Source organism: Hesperophylax consimilis, chromosome 22 (genome assembly GCF_061612785.1).
Source record: "Hesperophylax consimilis isolate HC1 chromosome 22, BYU_Hcon_1.0, whole genome shotgun sequence".
Taxonomy (NCBI): Eukaryota; Metazoa; Arthropoda; class Insecta; order Trichoptera; family Limnephilidae; genus Hesperophylax; species Hesperophylax consimilis.
The window spans coordinates 23,991,329-24,012,880 of record NC_142857.1 but is presented as its reverse complement, the minus strand read 5'-3'; the positions used below and the strand labels follow the sequence as shown (position 1 = coordinate 24,012,880).

General features: G+C 36.0%; 1 protein-coding gene across 1 annotated transcript in view; it reads left to right on the top strand.

Moving 5' to 3' along the window:
- The window catches only part of LOC149413291 (nardilysin-like), a 29,387-nt gene extending 11,563 nt beyond the window's left edge, over positions 1 to 17,824 (top strand). The window contains exons 10-20 of the mRNA XM_089644917.1: positions 1,003 to 1,143; positions 3,765 to 3,894; positions 4,089 to 4,560; positions 4,849 to 4,999; positions 6,114 to 6,247; positions 6,903 to 7,137; positions 7,558 to 7,701; positions 12,061 to 12,197; positions 12,451 to 12,658; positions 14,731 to 14,832; positions 15,364 to 17,824. Coding sequence (XP_089501043.1) covers positions 1,003 to 1,143; positions 3,765 to 3,894; positions 4,089 to 4,560; positions 4,849 to 4,999; positions 6,114 to 6,247; positions 6,903 to 7,137; positions 7,558 to 7,701; positions 12,061 to 12,197; positions 12,451 to 12,658; positions 14,731 to 14,832; positions 15,364 to 15,606 — 2,097 coding nt within the window. The 3' untranslated portion in view covers positions 15,607 to 17,824. The remainder of the gene's footprint in view (positions 1 to 1,002; positions 1,144 to 3,764; positions 3,895 to 4,088; positions 4,561 to 4,848; positions 5,000 to 6,113; positions 6,248 to 6,902; positions 7,138 to 7,557; positions 7,702 to 12,060; positions 12,198 to 12,450; positions 12,659 to 14,730; positions 14,833 to 15,363) is intronic.
- The last annotated feature ends 3,728 nt before the right edge of the window (positions 17,825 to 21,552 follow it).

Here is a 21,552-nt window from a genome sequence, read left to right as displayed (position 1 = left end):
AACAGGCGGATGGTGTTAAGCGGGAATTTAAACCTTATCGCCATCTACGTAAGGGTTGTTATTGATAGCGGCTTAATTTAAAATATTACACGACGTAGTGCATCGCCTTAAATATGAACTGCTAATAATTGATCTTCCATTCAGCTCTGTTAACAGAACCAAAGCATGTGGAGATTTTTTTTTCTATTCCAACACTTTATTTGGGCCATTTCGTCTATATTGAAAAAATTCCGTAAATTATGATGGCAGCAATTTGTTGACAGATCTTACCGCAAATAAATTTTAAGGCGATGCCATACGTCGTGTAACATTTTTAATCAAGCCGCTAACAATAACACCCCTTATGTAGATGGTGATAAGGTTTAAATTCCCGTTCAACACCATCTGTCTTTTTTGATAAATACAAGAAAAAAACATCGCCAAAAAGTGGATTTTATTTTATTTTGCTGACGTTCAGGCACAAATATTTAATTGTTTTACGATCATTTTATAAAGAACTTAATTTGCCACACTATACAATAAAACCGTAACCGAAAATGCGTTCGAAAGTAGGAGATTTTGAACTTTAAAGCAGTTTTTATAGGCCTGATACATTATTTTTTCTAGGCTTATTAAAAGACTTATCTAAAAAATACTGGATCATCTCATAGGCCAAGATGTGCTCTACTCGCAGTATTAAATTAAAGCATCTGAAACATTTCTAAGTGCTTCAAATTTTCAAACCAAAAAAACATGAATTTGCATTACTGCGCATGGCATCGCCTTAAGATGTATTGGTCGCTGTGAGCATTTACATATAAGTTAAACTTCTGAACCACTTACATGTAATCAATAATTACCCTAATTTTTGTGAATATGTTAGCTTACAAGTAAATTATCAAAAACTTACATAAGTTGTAAATTTTACTGCTAGCCTAAGAATACCTGTAATGTTATAATATTATGTACAGAAATTAATTTTGTAATAAGATTTAGGTTTAATGTATGTATTATAATTTGCAGAGCATTGAAGAGATGAACTTCAGATTTGCGGAGGAATGTCAGCCATGTGACAATGTAGAGACCTTGGCTGAGAACATGCAATTCTATCCTCCAGAGCATTATCTGACGGGAGCAGACCTATTCTATGAATACAAACCTGACGTAAATATTATTCATTATATTCTTTCTCAACAGGTCTTGATTACCCCTTTTGGGTTTGTCATTTATTTATAAGAAACAAACAGCTTATAGTAGTCACAGAGATAGAGAGACATCATCGATGATCATTTTAAAATGTTTACATAACAATCTCCCTTCTTACGCATCTTGTATGAAAACGAAAAAGACAATACACAAGAATAATGACGTCACATACAACCTCTCTCTGGGACTAATATAAATATATAATATAAAGATAATCTTCCTTCTCACACATTTTATCATCATCATCATCACTTTTGGCTCTACAACCCCTGGTGGGTCTTGGCCTCCTCAAGAGTCTTCCTCCACTCATCTCGGTCCCGCGCCAGCTCTCTCCAGTTTCGAAGCTCCAAGGCAGACAAATCTTTCAGGACGTTGTCGCTCCATCTTAACCTTGGCCTTCCCAGGCTCCTTCTCCCTATCGGTCTTGAGCTCAGCAGGGACTTTGGTTCTTGATGCTCGGTCATTCTCTCCACATGATCTAGCCACCGAAGTCTTCCCAGTTTTATGAACTTTGTGACGTTTAGCTCCTTAAACAGAGTATAGAGCTCATTGTTATAACGTCTGCGCCAAAATCCATTTTCTAGAACCGGTCCGAAGATGCGCCTCAAAATTTTCCTTTCAAAAATTTCCAGTGCTCGCTCATTCTTCTTAGTTAGAACCCACGTCTCGGCTGCGTACGTAAGCACTGGTCTAATTAGTGTTTTGTACACTAATACCTTGGTGATTCTGGAAAGCAGTCTGGATTTTATCTGTTTTTGTAGGCGGAAATAGCAGCGGTTTGCATTCACGATGCGCTTCTGGATCTCCTCTGTAGTGTTGTTATTGTTTGTTATCAGGGAGCCCAGGTATGTGAATCTTGGTACCGTTTCAAAATTTTGGCTTCCACATACGAGAGATGGGGTTTGTTGGGTACATCCTACGGCCATGTATTTGGCCTTCTGCTGGTTTACTACAAGACCCATATTTTTGGCAGAACTTTCAAGATTTATGAAGGCGTCTTGTAAATCATCGGGATTTTTCGCAATTATGTCGATATCATCAGCGTAAGCCAATAGTTGCACAGAGTTGTCAAATATTTTATATGAAAATGAAAAAGACAATACACAAGAATAATGATGTACAACCTTTCTCTAGGACTAATATATATAATATAAAGATAGAATATACATGCAAAGTTAATTAAAGTTAAAACAAAAAGTTTATTGTGACTTAAAACTAATAAGTAGGTAAAGGGGAGAGGAAGAGGAATGTAGGATAAGGATAGGAGATGCTCCCGATACATTTCATACTCGTGTATGTCTGCATGCTTTACTCTGATATTTCTGAAGGTTATTGCTATTTTGTATTATACTGCGCACATATACGGGGAATTTAGGATTTTTTCTAATGTTTCTGCATTTGGGCAAATGAAAGAAATTGGTTTGCCGTGTTGATTTTGACGGTATGAATTTTTGTTAAATGTGTGGTTTCAGGCGAGTCCAGGTCATTATTCAGAATTTTAAATAACAAGTCATGTTTGACCCCTGGTCTGCCTGCGTATCCTCAAGGCTATGTGTAATTTGTACCTGTTGTGTGCCGCCATATCCTTTAGGCTACATGTGTATGCCTCCAGCTTTGCAATCTGTTAATATGTAGTATAATATTTTACTAATTGAAAGTGACAAGGATTTGAAACAATCCAACTTAAGTAGGCCTCTGTGGCTTCAGTTTATAGGCTTCTCCGTTGTACTGATATTTATATATATTTATTTATACATACATTGTCCTGGGACACTACAGCAGCCTCCATCCATCGCAATCCCAGCTTCTTCTCTGGAGTTGCTTCTCTCAACTTCGTCAGGGGTAGCCCACTAAACGTCTTCACTCAGAATTTTCAGCAGAATTTGATCTTCTGGCATTCTTAATACAGGATTTTCCAATAAGAGGTGTTATTTTGATATACAATCGTAAAAGATCAATGGTTTCGTTGCTTGTGTGGCACGTAGCGCCGTCTTGTTGAAAGTAAACGTTGTCCAGATCAATACCATCCAATTCCGGCCATAAAAAATCATTAATCATCTCTCGATAGCGCGATCCATTCACCGTAACTGTTGCTCCAGCCTCATTTTCGAAAAAGTAAAGTCCAATGACTCCGCCGGACCATAAACCGCACCAAACAGTCACACGTTGAGGATAGAGAGGCTTTTCAACAATAACTCTTGGGTTTTCCTAGCCCCAGATGCGACAATTTTGCTTGTTGACGAAGCCACCGAGGTGGAAATGGGCCTCATCACTCGAGATAATTTGCATTTGATTCACTCAAGTGAATTTTAATAATTTCAATGCGTTGTTGAAGCGTGTATCGTTCCATTTTTATTGAAGGCGTAGTTTCTACTTGTCAAATGTCATAAAATGACAGCTTCAAAAGTAACATCTACTGGAATAGCGGGCTATTCAAAATAACACCTCTTATTGGAAAACCCTGTACATGACCAAGCCACCTCAATTGCAACACTTCTATGAAAAATAATTGGGTTCGTCTTGGATTGAAATTGTAGGGTTTCTCATTCATCCTATTTATATTGTTGAAATTTGTTCAGGGCATAACGTACGTGCTGGACTGCATGATGCCGGAGAAGGTCAACATTATGGTGCTCTCTCAGGAGCACGAAGAACCACCAGAGTACGACCAGGTCGAAGAGTGGTTCGGAACTGAATACAAGAAGACTGGTAAGCTAACTCCGTTAAATAATTACAATATTGCATTCCCGCATTCTGTTCTCTAAAGATCACAGTTTGTCGATTAGGTTTGAAACAATGCAAGAAGATAGATAGCAGCATAATCTTTAATTTCTAAAACATCCATGTTATTGTATTTTCTGCATTGTTGAGCAACTAATCATAAAATTAACTCTTTTCTGCAGAAATTTCTGAAGCTGACTTGAAACGCTGGAAAGAAATAGCGCCGTACGAAGAATTCCGACTGCCCGAGCCCAACATCTTCATCACGGACAATTTTGATCTCATTCCGCTTCCTTCCAAACTGACGGAGCTTATTGGAACTGAGGAAAAGCCAACTGAGCCTGCAGCAGTACCAGCACCAGTTCCCGAGAAGAAGACAAAAGCAAGTCCCAAGGCGAAAGCTGGCAAGAAACAGATCCAAAAGATTGACATTCCGGAAGTCTCTGACGAAGAAAAGAAAGCTTTGCAGATGAAAGCCGAGGCGCAGAAACTGAGGACGGATACTATTAGGGGTATATTGGATGCTTCTCCTTCACTTCTCATCAATGATGGTCTGCTGGAGCTCTGGTATAAGCCGGACTACAAGTTCAGACTGCCAAACGCCTTCATTAATATCCACTTGATTTCACCCATTGTCATGATGTCTTGCAAAGAGTAAGTGGTTTTGAATTTGAGATGCAGGTGTACATATTCTTCATTTAAACAAATAACTTAAATACAGGAAATGTCTAAACAATAATGACAACCTCAACAATAATCAAACTTAACTTATGGTCCCATTCTTAATACATATTACACCCCTCCAGTCCAGATATCATAATGCATCGCTTACGGAGTGTATGTCGACCCAGTGTGTTTTTACCTGAACTCTCCGAAAAAACCAACAACATTTAAATGACTGTTTTACAACAATGGTGGCATTATCTGTGCATGTACATTCAGCTCCACCCTGCTTGACATCTGGTGCCAAATCCTGAAGCAGATGCTGACGGAGAAGCTGTACGCCGCCGGCATGGCGCGACTCTACCACGAGATGTACCCCTACGAGAAGGGGCTGAGCATCCGCCTCTGGGGTTTCAGCCAGAAGTTGCCGGTGAGTCACAGAATATTTGATTGTGTCATCATCATCACAGCACTACATCCGTGGGTGGGATCTGGTCTCCACTGGCTATGGTACCTCACCTCAGCTCTTCCCGTCCTGCTCCAATCCTCTTCCACCTCTTTTGGCCAGCCGCAAATATCTTCATTTCAACGGCTTATGTCTTCGGTACTGTTCGGTATTTCCGTGTTGTCGGTCAAGATTGTATTTTCTATTCTTGTCCATGTATTGCCCTGTCTTGCTGGTGAGTTCGCTCGGCTGGGGATATTACGACGGTGTTGCCGGGCCAAATCTATTGCCTTCTTGCTTTCTTACATATGTGCATCTCTGTTTGCCACCTACGCGCTACCAAAACTATCACAATTTCAAATGCGATTAATGTTAATAAACAATTTCACTATTTGTTTTCAAGTTTACATAAGTTTGGTGGAGTTATTGCAGGAGATGTTTTTTTGTGTTGTGAATTTGTCATATACAGTATGGCAAACTTGATGGGACATAATAATATTGACGGTCAACTCTTTGACCTGCAAGACTACTGACGGCGGAGACAATTGTTCGGCGGTAGGTAATAATAGGCAATTTATTTTTCTCGTTTACCAGCACCTTTATGTAAATTGGCAACATGAGTTTTCTCTTAAATCGATTACCGCCTACCAAATACAGGGTGCAGCAAAACAGACTATGCAGTTTTGAAGGGCAAGTACATCCTGTGTGGTGGGGGTAGGAAACTGGGAGGGGTCTCATTGTGTGGGAGGGTCGTGCCGTTTTCAGTCGTTACCATGGTTTGGTCCGTACAATACCGGGGCTTCGTCGTCTGCACGTTTCTTGAAAATGACCGTTCTTTCATCGCCACCCAGCTTGCCGACTGCAAATTACGACTTCTTCCTGCGAGGCTACCTGAAGGAAAATATTTTTTAGCATCGGCCTCACTCCTTAGAAGAACTCAAGGATCAAATGTGCCAAAAACTTCGAAATCGCCTTTGTCGATGTATCGATGCTAGGGGCCACCATATTTCTGAAGTCTTCTTCAGAATTTGATGCATAAAACGGCATGATTTACCGAATATATTTCCATATTTATAACATTTCCCTGTAATGTTTATAGATATTGGCCGACGTAATCACTAAAACAATGAGGGACTACCGGCAAGTCCTGTCGGAGCCCCTTTATCTGGCCATCAGGGATATCCAGTCCAAGCGATACCACAACTCTATCTACAAGCCCTCACAGCTTGTCAAGTAAGTCATTATCTGACACACAATAAATTCACTATAATATTCCGTGATTCATTATGGGTTCAAAGGATATATATCACGACGTACGTCATTCTATAAGCTGTTTTTTTTAATTTAAAAGTTGTCTTTTTTTTATGGTAAATTGTCACTTTTCTTTTTGTTTAACTTTAATGAGAATCCCTGGGTGCCGTAAAGTCATGTTGTTGTATGTTTGTAACTAATACAGCAACAGCAGTTTTAGAGAGATAGTTTTCATGCGTATTTGAACTGTATTTCTAGTTGTTAGTCCCATTCCCTTTAGAAAATAAATATCACTTTTTTGATATATATCGAATATATATGTCTTCGAACCCTGAGTTCATTTAACGGGCATCTTTAACCTGACCTGTGCCGCTTTCACGATGTGATCCATCGGCGGCTATCTACTTACGCGGATGTCGCATATGTGATTCATAAAGTTTCACTCAAATGCATACATTGCATCAAAATGTGCTGCATGATGTGACAGATTGCTTTGAAAAGGTTAATAGATTTTCCCCAGTCCATACAAATACAAAAGAGTGGTGATAAATCGCAGTTAAATTTCTAGTGCCTCATATAATAAATTTCCATAGTAACCTTAAAACTCTGTCATTCTCTTCAACAATTGGGTAATTAGAGATATCAGATTCGCTCTCACGCTGGATACCTACTGGACCAATATGCAGAAGCTGGAGGCCCTTGAGGAGATCAAGTATGAGGACGTTGAAGCCATCGGAGAACGCTTCCTCGAGAAGCTGCTGGTGCAGATGCTGGTGCAGGGTAACCTGGTGAAGGAAGATGCCCTGGCCCTTGGGAAAACCATGCAGAATAACCTGGATTGGAAGTTGCTCAAGGAAGAAGAAAAACCCAAGGTACATGATACAAAAGTTTTGTTTATTAAATTAGGTCAAAATTGTTGAATTAATCCAATGCTAATTGATAAGGCCTAGCCCCATTGAATTATCTTCAATATATTAATTTATTTCTTTGATAGTAGCCCAGTCCCTTCAATAAAGTTCACCAGGTTGTCATTGGACGTTTGGTCGTGTCTCCTGGTTTCACAAAATGGCTTCCCAAGTACCCGAGCCTTCTTCCCTGCGACGGACCTAGAATCGACATTTAACAGGGACCTTTCAAATTAGTAATTTTATATTGATGTTACATTTGAATTTGTGTGATTCACACCAAACTAAATCTGCTGCACCTCAATTCTGGACTGCAGTTAGTTCAGCTTTTTCATTGTTTCAACAATTATTTCAAATATTTGTCTGGTGTGTTGAATTGTTTCCCAGGTGCGAGTGTTGCAAATCCCCGCTGGCTCCAAGTTCTGCCGAGTGATTGGCCTCAACAAAGATAATAGTAATAGTAACATCACCAACTACTATCAGAGCGGAGCCTACAGCCTGAGGGAGTCTTGCATCATCGAAACTATTGTGGTAAGTCTATCATCCCCTGCCAACAAACATGCAGAAGGAATCTTCATACTTTTTGTTGAAATCACATTTGTGTTGTGACATAAACCTTACGTCCCCCTCATATCCTCAGGATTTCATGTCCTTCTGTTCTATTAAAAACTTTGCAATCTTTATTTCTGAAAAGTCACTGTGAACCCTAAAAACAAGAACACTAAAAGTGATCAAAAAAATACAATTCAATGAGATCTCAAAAAGTTATGTGAATACTAATCATTCGTCGACAGGACTAACAATGGTGTTGTATATAGCAAATGGTGATACTTACCCCTGTAGCTCACACGGGCCTAGTTGGCCTAGAAGCTACGGAATAGATAATACATATATACTCTCATAGCTCCTGGAGTTCACCAATTTATGTTTATATTGCATACTGTAAATATGCATATAATAAATAAATAAAAATATAATAATTGCCTTCCTTGTAGATATGAATGGAAACCAATGTCACCATTATATTTTGGTTCTAGCCCCTTTAATGAGCGCCCTGTCTCTCTTAAACTTGCCTAATATTGTAAATCACCATCCCATTTCAATTTCACAATTTATTTTATTTTATTAATCTTCTTCCCTCGTGGACTTTTACAGTTTATATGATTTAGTGCATATATAGTGATTAAAACAGTAAAAAAAATTAAAATGTTTATATGACAACATAAATGGATATAATACGTGACAAGTATAAAGATGCATTTAAGGTATTATTATTTTTATTTAACTCTTTGCACGCGGCCGTATCAACTGTTGTTACGGCAAAAAGTCTATACTCACACGCGGCTGTATCAACAGTTGATACGGCAACTTTGACGGCCGATATTCCCGCTCTCTTTCGTCATAAATGTATTTCTTGCTCACTTGGACATTTGTAGAACTATCACGATGCTGACATCTACAAGAATTTCTCAAAAATAAAATTGTATTTCATAAAAAAAGATCGATAACCAAGTGCGCCTCTTCGCGCCTTTTAGTCCTTTAGTTTACATTTTTGTCAACGGATGGCGTTAGTACTAGTTTGTCATTCACAACTTTTCATAACTAAGAATGATAAGTGATCATGGTGTCCCACTTGTGTCTATAAACACAGTGGCCTAAGTACACACACGCCGAGTGAATGGCGGGACCACATTCAAAAGATACGGTACGTCTTTGTATGAAATTTTATGTTTTTGTTTTTATAAACATCTAAGAGTGTTGACACACGAGGATTTGTTTTCATATTGTGGAGAATAATCTGTTCTGTCTATATAGTCCAATAAATCATGCCAGAATGCTATAATTTGACATTTAATTGCATGCATAGGTATTTGAAAATATGTACCGCGTACGGGTATAGATAAAACGGAGCAAATTAACGCGTTCAAAAGGATAAGGATGAGAAAGAAAGAAAGAAAACAAAACAGTTTTAAAACGCAAATGGCATAAAAAAATATACAAAATAATGCAGGTGTTTAATACACAATTAATTTAAATATAAAAAATATCAAAGGGGCCTTTCAAGTATTACGTAAGCAGATTTATTACAATTATTTACCCCCTCTTCCCCCTTGTCACCAAAAGTAAGCAAAGCTCTTACCCCCCCTCCCATGCTTACGTAAAAATTGGTACCTATATGCATTTTTCTGTTAATGTATTCTGTTTTTTAAGCGAGTACCTAAACGTATTAATTATTTGTGGGAATCCCCGAATATGTATTCGGTTTTCAAACATAGACAATGTGTGGGTTGCCAATGTGTAAAAAAAAATAACTACTGCTGAGCAGTGCTGACGTAATCACTATCTCGACCCCCCACCCCCCCCCCATGTCATCAAAAATAAGCAAAGCAAAGACCCCCCTGCCCCCCTATAGTGCTTACATAATACTTGAACGGCCCCAAAGGTTCTTTGATATTTTTTAGAATTTCAGATTTCCTTTAACCCTTCAATTATTAGGAGACCAAATTTGTCCTCAAACATCATACGAATTTGGGTTCCTGATATTTAAAGAAGGGTAGTTACTGTTATTTCCCGATAATGTAGATGGCCCGGGGAGAAAGCCCGTTTATAATAAACTATAATGAAGTATCAGGTTTATCTTTAATTGATGGTGTATTAAATGCATGACTATTAATTTCCCAATAATGCATTATAGGGTTCGGGTTTACCCAACTTGTATTGTATTATATTCTTTACCTATTGACATTAGAAACACACAAATCAAAACTTTATTTAAAAATAAAATCATTGATTACCTCCAATAAAAAAGTGGGTGTGTCAAGCCTACGCAAGACAGAAGTGAAACTTCTAGTATTCCTCTCTCTCTATTTTCAAATTTAATTTATTCCTCTCTCTCTATTTTCAAATTAACCGTATGAACCACAATCAATTACGTATTTCACTCGTATTACACTCACGACGCAGTATACTAACCAAGCAGCTGATGCTTGGCGTGGCGCAGTTCGCTGGTGTCTGAGAGAGAGGAAAGAAGAGAAGAGAGAGAACGTTCGTGAGCGGCTCCCCCACCTCAACAAGCGCATATGGTGAGAGAGGGACAGTGAACGGTGAGCGGTGGTGGGGGTACCCGCATTTTCGTGTCGATCCTGACTCGGTTTTACTCTGTCCCCGAATCCATTACGCGCCTAAAGAAGTTTCACTTCAAAAAAATATATATATTTTTGCTTTATTGAAAAATGCACTTTATTTTAATATTATAAAATATTTGTAAGCTAGTCTGTCTCGGCACAGAATTTCTAGTGAGACAGGCAAAGCCAAAAAAAATATATAAACCTTTTTATATAGATGCACATAATAAATAAAAATATCACCTGAAATAATCAAAACACAAATTAAATAAAACAGTATCTCAGAAAATTGACCAAAAATAATTTCCGGTACCGGGAATCGAACCCGAGCCTCCTGGGTGAGAGCCAGGTATCCACTATGAGAGCCAGCTAGCCACTAGACCATACTGGACTTGCGAAATTGTGCGAAAATACGTTATTTAACTTGTTTAATAATTACAACGAATTTTGTACACCATTTTTCTGAACGGTGAGCGGTGGTGGGGGTACCCGCTTTTTCGTTTCGATCTTGACTCGGTTTTACTACGTTCCCGAAAATTCATTACGCGGCTAAAGAAGTTTCACTTCAAAAATATACATTGAACTATTTCATAACATACTAAAAATTGTGCCTACTGTGTATATATATGTATAATAGGCATTTTGGTCAAACTGAAACTTTATTAATTAATTACTTAAAATTATTATTGGTTGGCCTCCACCTTCTACATTCATTCTTGAATTGTATAATTTAAAAAAAAACAAAAAAATACTGATTTTATTTTATTTTATCTGGCATTTTCACAATACTGTATTAGCTAAAACCTAGTTAACAACCGCTATGTAAATTGCCATCTCAACACAGGCGTTCCACACCTAGTGAGATGGGTAATACGTCACTATTGTAACTAAATGTAATATTAAAATACAATAAATATTACACAATTATACGTTAGTGATAAACACAATTATTTTAACGATAAACATAGTGGAAATTTAAAAAATAAACAAAAACACGCTCGTAACGCATTTCTTGTTTTTTTTCTTTACTCTATGCCAGAAGTGCTCACTGACTAGCGAGATTGGCAAATTTGTTAGATAAAGACGACATTAAATGCACGCAGTGTTTGCCGCAATGTCAAAAATTTGTCTTCTACTGTTAAAGCCTTAGACACATTACGCTATAATTTGGGCGTGGCATATATATATTATATGTTGGGGTGACATACTACGCTATAATCTTCCTCATAATTTAAAATATCTCGGCACATAACATCAACACTTGTAACATAACATCTTTTAGGTCTGACAGGTCTGTATGGGATTGAATGGCGAGCAAAATGGAGTTATATAAAACGCTTTGAACTTATAGCATTATCTGTCAACCCCTTAACTCTTTGCACGCGGCCGTATCAACTGTTGTTACGGCAAAAAGTCTATACTCACACGCGGCTGTATCAACAGTTGATACGGCAACTTTGAAGGCCGATATTCCAGCGCTCTTTCGTCATAAATGTATTTCTTGCTCACTAGGACATTCGTAGAACTATCACGATGCTGACATCTACAAGAGTTTCCAAAATTTGTTATATTCGTTGTTGATTGCAATGCATTCTATCAACTTTTGGTTACAAACACGCATGAAATTACAGCAGTTAATTTATGAAATAAATTTCAGTCCTACCCAATCGAGGTTTGGCTCAGTTGTTAGCGCGGTTGCCTCCAGTCCCCGGGGTTAGGGAAGGTTAGATCCTCTAGCTTTTTTAATTAGAATTAATATTTGCAGATGTTGATGGAAGAGCCTTTATTTGACACCCTCCGCACTAAGGAGCAGCTGGGCTACAACGTGTTCTGCATGTTGAGGAGCACCTTCGGAGTCCTGGGACTATCAGTCACGGTCAATACGCAGGTGGAGAAGTACAGGTATGCATATTTTATTTACCTTCATTCTCTTTCATTTTTAAATATTGACTGACTCGAACTACACGACCATTTGAAATTTTGTCTGTCTGTAGATTTGTTTGTTACGTTCCGGTTATAAAGATGAATTGTGTGCCGCCAAAATCATTTCTATTATTTTAAGTAGCTGTTCTGGGGGAAATACTTACGGTAGATTATATACTACTTTTATAAAAAATGAGACGCTTATGAATCTCTTTGTTATTTACCATGTCAGTGCCGACCACATAGACGAGCGCATCGAGAGCTTCCTAGCCTCCTTCGGCGAGGATGTGAAGAAGCTCCCGCTGAAGACCTTCGAGCAGACCCGCCGCGCCCTCATCAAGATGAAGCGGTGTGTGGACGTGGAACTAAAGGATGAGTTCAGCCGCAACTGGAGTGAGATCAGCTCGGCCGAGTACAGCTTCAACAGGCTACAGGAGGAGGTGACTAACCAAGCATTTGTAGTACATAACATAACTTATGGTATCCGGTAAATTCACTGCCAAGTACAATTTATTTATTACACGCCCTAGTGGGATTTTACCTTAATAATTTACAAGCTATTTGTATCAATGTAAGTACTTGAAAAAAAATTATATAATAATAATAATAATTGGATGACTTGTATAGCGCCGTTTTTGTGCAAAATCACCTCAAGAGCGCTGTACAAACATTAAACATTTCTACAGTGATCTATGTTATTACTTAACTATTTATGGAGAAAATATACAGTACAATACTTACCTGGTAGGTCACTTGAGATTAACACTTAATTAACATTATCTAGTTGTTTATTGGCGAAATTTAGATACAGGATTTAGGACATAATTAAAAATTGAATATAACAGGGCTTTCTCTTAGGAATGGTATATTTAATTTAAGGGTACGACAGCTTAAAAAGGTAAGTTCTTAGTTTAGACCTGAATTCTGTTGGACTTGTTATGGATCTTAGTTCCGGAGGGAGTTTATTCCAAGCCTTCGGCCCAGACACTCCGAAAGCGCGATCACCAAACTTAGTATTTGGCTTGCGCTTAGGTTCTATCAGTCTGCCTACAGCTGATGATGTTGCTGATCTAAGAGTTGACTGCCTCAGACCAGTGTTTTCCGGGACGCATAGTTCAGAGATGTAGGGTGGGGCCATTTCATTGATGGATTTAAACACCATCCAGCACAGTTTGTACTGGATTCTTTCAGGGCACTTGAGCCAGTGAAGGTTACGAAGGTGTTCTGAAATGTGCGAATATTTTGAAACCCCGGTTATGAGCCGTGCTGCTGCATTAAAAACTGATATAAATAAAGATATATATAAAGACATGATTTGAGATTTTCACGGCCGTCTTATAGTGATTTGTTTTCGGGGTATTACGGTGTGTTGAGCTACCTCCTTCTTTAGCCAACGTTTCGGACAGCATTGTAGTGTCCATTACCAATATAATTGTCACTAGGAGCTTACCCCATTTATTGGCTTAAAATTTTTTGAAATGTTTGAAATGTCGAAATATTCCTTCACGACAGGAAAATTAAAAACTCAGTTATATGTTCAGCATTTTTATTTGTGCAAGGCAATAAATTATAGATACAGGTTAAATCATTAATGAATAAGGTAGAACGATGGATTTGCTCGATTGATTTACTACCTTGCGTGATATAATCATGATTCAGTACGGCCTCACAATACACACAATCCTGGCAGGAACACGGATACTGTCTGAAATAGAAAATAGATTAATTTCTGCGGTGAAGTTAAATTAAGGCTATTACAAATTAGCAAATTAGGATCAAAACAAAGAGAGATTCTTATCTGTTGTTTGGTTACAAACACTTGTTCTATTTTGTGTTCGAGATGTCAAGATTAAGCGTTGGCAATGCATAATTTTGTAACGAACCACTCGGCCTTTTGCTTCCGATTGAGAGATGAGAGCCACAAACTGACGGACATCTCGCTAATATCAGATAAACAATATATTAAAATCCGCCAAAACTACACAACAACAGCGTAGTTCGAGATGAAAATTTTTCTTTTTTACGGTTCCAAATAACCATAGATGTACCACTCAGCCAGTACACAGCTGTCAACAGTTTTTTTCCAAAGACATTCAGAAGTTTTCATTGGTGGATGTGGTTAGTTAATAATATAACATCATAAGCCATGGAGATTACCGTGTCTTTTCTACGGTTTCAATTTTCGATCGGAGTTATACCCCCCTGGTTCAGCCACAGCAGTATATCCATAGACATAAAGAGTTTTTCATTGGTAGTAGATGAATATGTGACGTCACAAACCATGGAGATTAGCGTGTCTTTTCTTTGGTTCCAAATTTAGATCCTCCTAGTTTCCCTCCCAAATCTCATCACATTTGTTTTCAGTCATAGACAAAACTCAAATATTATATCCCATTTGAAATTGGAACAATAACAAAAAAACTGCTTTGGTTGCTATTATTTTTCTTCTTTCTTTCTAGGCTTTTTATATGCATGGGTGTACCTTTAAAATCAATTGTTTTTGTGATTTCAGATTGAGTGTTTGAAGACTATTACCATTGAGGAGATACAGCAATGGTACGATGAACACTCTATGTCGGGTAGCAAAAAGAATTTCAAGAAGCTCTCTGTACAGGTAACTATATAATATATTTTTAAAATTCGGTCCTTTCTAACGGGTGGTCCATGGGATATGCCGAATTTAATGTTGTGGTGATATTTTTAAGGTGTTTTAACGATAACAAGACGTTGTTCTATTGTATAGCTAGTCATTTTTAATAACCTCAATAACAGCAGATGACAACTGTCAAACATTAGAGTTGCCAACTTAAATACATAAAAAATGGAGGGAAACTTAATTATTAAACTTTTAATTAATGCAACATATTTCTCCATGACCTACAAAGCTTTCGAAAATACATTTAACCATAAAAAAGTAAAGATAGCATTCTGTTTGTTCATGTATTTCAATTATTGTTCAATGAGAAAAAAATGTGAAGATTGTAATAAAAAAAAATTAAATCAATTTTTGTCTCAACAATTTGTTTAGTGGTGATGTTTATTGTTCCGCCTTCTATTGCGGTTTTTATATAAAAGTCACAAAAATTTACTTGATCTAATTCTATAACTCTAACCTTTCTAATGCTCTTTCTTCTTTTCCTACCAGGTAATAGGCAACAAGAAAGGCGAATCTCCCGAACCGATTGCCCCCAAAATATTGGATTGCGTAAAGGAGATGTCCAAAGCGAATCCCTTAATCCTGCAGCTTAACTTAATTCCTGGCTGCTCCAAACCGGTCAGCGACGAACCGGCACCAGAGTTCATATTAAGCGTGGATGAATTCAGGGCTCCCTTGGAAATGTATCCAGAAGTCAAACACCCCCTTCCCGTCCAAACACCCTTAATTTAGACTCATCAGTCTGCGGTCCCTCGACATTCGTCTCCAGTCCTCGGTCCTTCCCGTTCTGCTCCAATCCTCTTCCACACAGTCTGCCTCTGGCTCGCTTTAACTGCGGCAAACGCATCATCATAACTTTTGGTGTCCTGAAATCTGGAATTCTTTCAACACGTCCAGCCCATTGCACTCATTGGGACCTACAAAATCTTATAATCGTCTCATTCTCAATCAAAGATTTATGCTTTAAATCATCATAAATAATTTTCAATTTATAATGAAATCTTCACTAACTGAATTACGTAAATATTTAACATTTGGCTGTCTCTGAATATCTTCTTACTGGGATAAACACTTTTGTATTAATGTTATTTAGTCTCTGTTTTCAACCCCCCTGGTTAATAGTGTCACTTAGCATGTCAGAAATAAACAATGCTATTTTTTGTGTTATTCTATGTCTCACAAATCGGATTTTATTGAACATATTCAGAACCATAAAACAAGCAAAAACACCCGCATTACCGGAACACAAATAGGCGCCAATTTTACTAGACTTTTTGTAATCGGTCATTGGAAATATCAAAAGATGCTGGCATCAGATGATGTAGTTAGTTTTTGTGCTGCAGGCCTTATTAAAACAATATTAATTTTGTTGTGGGACCATATTTTCAAATTTTGGTAATCTTTTTACGTCACTGGATTTCCAAAAGTCACCCTCAATTTTGCGTGATAGTCTATATGTAAAACATTAGTTGTAAAATCTTTCTACTTTTGCTCTCGTCGACTGCATACAAACTATTAGCATAAATTACGGTTGTTGAATTATAAATTAATGTAACATTTTACTGTTTTTAACAATGAAATGTTCGTGTAATATATTATGCAATTGGTGCTATAAAATATCAAGCATATAAACCTATACACTCGAATTAGTACTATAATGTGTGGATATTGTTCATTAATAATAAATTATTGTTGTGCATATTAAAATTTGACACTTTAATGTAATCAAAAGAACTTTTTTAATACATACTAGAAATTTTAATCTCGGGAAACATGGACATTTCCTCCCGGTGCTGGGCTTGTCTTAATCCTTGGATTACGGGATTTTTCTTGGTTTCGCGACGTTGGTTCAAATGTGGGAATTTCTTTTTTTATAGGCGCCTGTCGTTAATTGCACAATATTCTTGAGATCTTTGGCTACAGCTCTTAAAGTTTTTGGGGTCGGTTAAATTTATTGTGCTGTTTCTTAGAAGTAAGGAAAGTTAAACTGGAGCCTTCGTAGCAGTCTTCAGAAATCACTACACCGGGATCGGTTTGGGTAAACATTTCACTTCTCAATTTTAAACACATTTTAAATTTCAAAATATTGAATGAGTTTTTTTATCCCGTTTTTTCCCTATGTTTGATTTTAGTTATTTTGCGCAGCTACTTTTATATTGTTGGAACTTAGTTCGTAATCAATTTAATATAATATAATACCAGACGAATAAAAAAAAACATTTGTTACAAATACACCTATTTTTTAATAATATTTTAAATCAGGACCCCGGGATTGGAAGCTATAATACGTACAAATTCAAAATTTGACATTGGATTTATTTTATTTTATTGCACTCGTATTAAAAAAACAGTTATAATCTAAAAATATAGCATTAATTTCATGTGTTTGTGCAAAATAAAACTTTGTATTGGTGTGTTCCAGCAAAATAAGCATTCATTTTAAGGTTTCAAGCAAAATAAAAGGTTAATTTTGATTTAAATAAAACAATAACTTCTGTTTTGCATCGAATTCGCTCTGACGATGGCTACCCAAATATGGGTCGGTAATTACTAAAAATATGGGATAGACGGTGAAATCTACGTGTATTAATTGGGTTTAAACCAAATTAGGCAGTTCATATGTTTCCATAATAATATTTGGAGGTATGATATTAAATACATCGAAAACCAAACACACGTAAATCTCCATTGCTTTATTGGTTAAACTATCAGTATTATTGCCCTGACAAAACTGGTGTTATCAAAACCTGGTTAGCAATAATATAAAAATAAAGTGATGCAAAGGATAGAACTTATTGTTTTGTTTTAAATTATAATGTCACATCACAGAGTGTTTTATATGAAAATATAATGTTGTTTGTTCAAGCATTACATAAGTAAATTGCAAGCATTATTCAAATACAGATGTTTTATATGAAAATATAATGTTGTTTGTTCAAGCATTACTTATGTAATGCTTGAACAAACAACATATTTTCATATAAAACACTCTGTATTTGAATTATGTTTGCAATTTACTTGTGTAATGCTTGAACAAACAACATTATATTTTCATATAAAACATCTGTATTTGAATAATGCTTGCAATTTACTTATGTAATGCTTGAAGAAACAAAGTAAATTGCATACATTATTCAAATACAGAGTGTTTTATATGAAAATATAATTTTGTTTGTTCAAGCATTACTTATGTAATGCTTGAACAAACAACATATTTTCATATAAAACACTCTGTATTTGAATTATGTTTGCAATTTACTTGTGTAATGCTTGAACAAACAACATTATATTTTCATATAAAACACTCTGTATTTGAATAATGTATGCAATTTACTTATGTAATGCTTGAACAAACAAAGTAAATTGCAAACATTATTCAAATACAGAGTGTTTTATATGAAAATATGTTGTTTGTTCAAGCAATGCATAAGTAAATTGCATACATTATTCAAATACAGAGTGTTTTATATGAAAATATAATGTTGTTTGTTCAAGCATTACTTATGTAATGCTTGAACAAACAACATATTTTCATATAAAACACTCTGTATTTGAATTATGTTTGCAATTTACTTGTGTAATGCTTGAACAAACAACATTATATTTTCATATAAAACATCTGTATTTGAATAATGCTTGCAATTTACTTATGTAATGCTTGAACAAACAAAGTAAATTGCAAACATTATTCAAATACAGAGTGTTTTATATGAAAATATGTTGTTTGTTCAAACATTACTTATGTAATGCTTGAACAAACAACATATTTTCATATAAAACACTCTGTATTTGAATTATGTTTGCAATTTACTTGTGTAATGCTTGAACAAACAACATTATATTTTCATATAAAACACTCTGTATTTGAATAATGTATGTAATTTACTTATGTAATGCTTGAACAAACAACATATTTTCATATAAAACACTCTGTATTTGAATAATGTTTGCAATTTACTTTGTTTGTTCAAGCATTACATAAGTAAATTGCATACATTATTCAAATACAGAGTGTTTTATATGAAAATATAATGTTGTTTGTCAAGCATTACATAAGTAAATATCAAACATTGTTCAAATACAGAGTGTTTATGAAAATATAATGTTGTTTGTTCAAGCATTACATAAGTAAATTGCAAACATTGTTCAAATACAGAGTGTTTATGAAAATATAATGTTGTTTGTTCAAGCATTACATAAGTAAATTGCAAACATTGTTCAAATACAGAGTGTTTATGAAAATATAATGTTGTTTGTTCAAGCATTACACAAGTAAATTGCAAACAAAAAGTATGCTCATAAGGTACGGACATACATAACTCATAAATAAGCGTGCTCTTCAACTGTACACATTTCTTTGTGTAAGGCAATACACATTTGCAAGTTATACTCCTGAATGAGCATGCTCAAAGCAAACCATTGAACATGTGCGCTAAACGCACAAAATGGAGGCTTTTTGAGAAAATACAAGTAATCAAAACCAAGTCAGTTCTGGGATCGAATCGATACTAGCATGATTATAAGTCCCTTGTCAAAACCAGTAGACGCCTAGATAGGAGATCACTGTAATCAATAATATTTGGATGATTTGTATTTTGTGTAGCGCATTTTTTTACGCGAAGGTATTATCAGCGCATGGGAAATTCGGCACCCAAAGCGAACTACTCCAATTGCGCCTGCATAGAGCCAGCCTTGAGCATGTCCCCTTCCACCTGCGCCTCTGTTAGCATACTTAAGGCGATGCCATACGTAGTAATGCAAAATCATATGTTTTTGGTTTGAAAATTTGGTCACCTAGAAATGTTTCAGATGCTTTAATTAAATACTGCGAGTAGAATACATCTTGACCTTTGAAATAATCGAGTATTTTTTACATAAGTCTTTTTATAAGCTCAGAAAAAAATAGTGTGAAGGCCTATGAAAACTGCTTTAAAGTTCAAAATCTCCTACTTACGAACCCATTTTCGGTTATGATTTTATTGTATAATGTGGTAAATTAAGTTATTTATAAAATGATCGAAAAAAATTTAAATATTTATGCCTGAACATCCACAAAATAAAATAAAAGGCACTTTTTGGCCATGTTTTTTTCTTGCATAAATCAAAACAGGCGGATGGTGTTAAGCGGGAATTTAAACCTTATCGCCATCTACGTAAGGGTTGTTATTGATAGCGGCTCAATTTAAAATATTACACGACGTAGTGCATCGCCTTAATACTAACAATGTTTTAAATACACATGCCACTAAGTAGCAACTGCACTCAATAATTGCACGCTTTCTAGCTAGTAATGGGCATGTCTGTCTGTTGCTAAATGGTTTAGTTGCTCATTGTTCTCTACAACGCTCCAGTACCGAATAGAATATCCTCAATCCTTGTGGGAATAAGCAGAACCTTTGTCAATTATTGGTTATTGGTCCAAATTTCTTCTTTTCTTCTGTCCTGTGATTCAAATACCTTTTATGGTTTGCATTTTACTTAGAATGACTTGGTATTTATTTTATATTATGAAATATGACTTGCCATATTATATATTCAGGAAGGGTTGTTTTTACAGAATTTGAACAATTCATCAAATTTGAAAGTTGATTTTCAAGTTTTGTGAAGGTTCTATTCATGTTCTATTATTTTATTACTCGTCTTTAATATTATTGTTAATGATAAATTCGTGGGTCGAGGTATAAGTCTGCTTACAATGATAATATTTTAGTCAATTAAAAAAAATATTGTGTCTGTAGGATAATATATATATTATTAATTCAAACAACCAGGTAGTATGTAGTAATGTTGATGCGAACATAGTACTCACACAGATGCATTGTTTGCATAGATCATCTTTCAAACTTTTTATTCGACTTCATCCTTTCATTTCTTGTTTTCACCAAAAAAATAAGTAAGGCGTAAGCAAGAAAAGGGCTGTTTCTCAGTAACTTTTCACAAGGAAATTTCTGTTGGAAGTGTGTAGATAAGCACCAATACACACAACACTTGGCCGTCTCGATTCTAATTATGTGACCTATAACTTACTAGTATAATATTATTAGAGACCATTTTTTTATCATCCTTTCTTTGTCTATGGTTGATAGTTAAAATGGCCGACCCACGAATTTTACCTACAGCTACGGGTATCTACTCCTACTTTTCCGAGTTAATATTTTTTTGTTAACATATTGTTTATAATTTTTGGATAAATAAATTTTATTGATACGACGATACTTGGTTGACGAAGCAAGTGCAATTTTTTTATATGCAATGATAATAAATATACTTAAAATAAATAAATATAACAAATGGTATTTTTTATTTTTACCTACCGATGTACTGCAGCGCTACGTTCTTGGCGGGACGAGTGCTCTCTTTCAGAGCACTTCACCCAAGAATATCATCTCCACTGCCATGTGAATGGGCGACGGCTGTTTTTTTTCGAATAAGTGTACATACAGGGTTTTCCAATAAGAGGTGTTATTTTGATATTCAATCGTAAAAGATCAATGGTTTCGTTGCTTGTGTGGCACGTTGCGCCGTTTTGTTGAAAGTAAACGTTGTCCAGATCAATACCATCCAATTCTGGCTATAAAAAAATCATTAATCATCTCTCGATAGCGCAATCCATTCACCGTGACTGTTGCTCCAGCCTCATTTTCGAAAAAGTAAAGTCCAATGACTCCGCCGGACCAT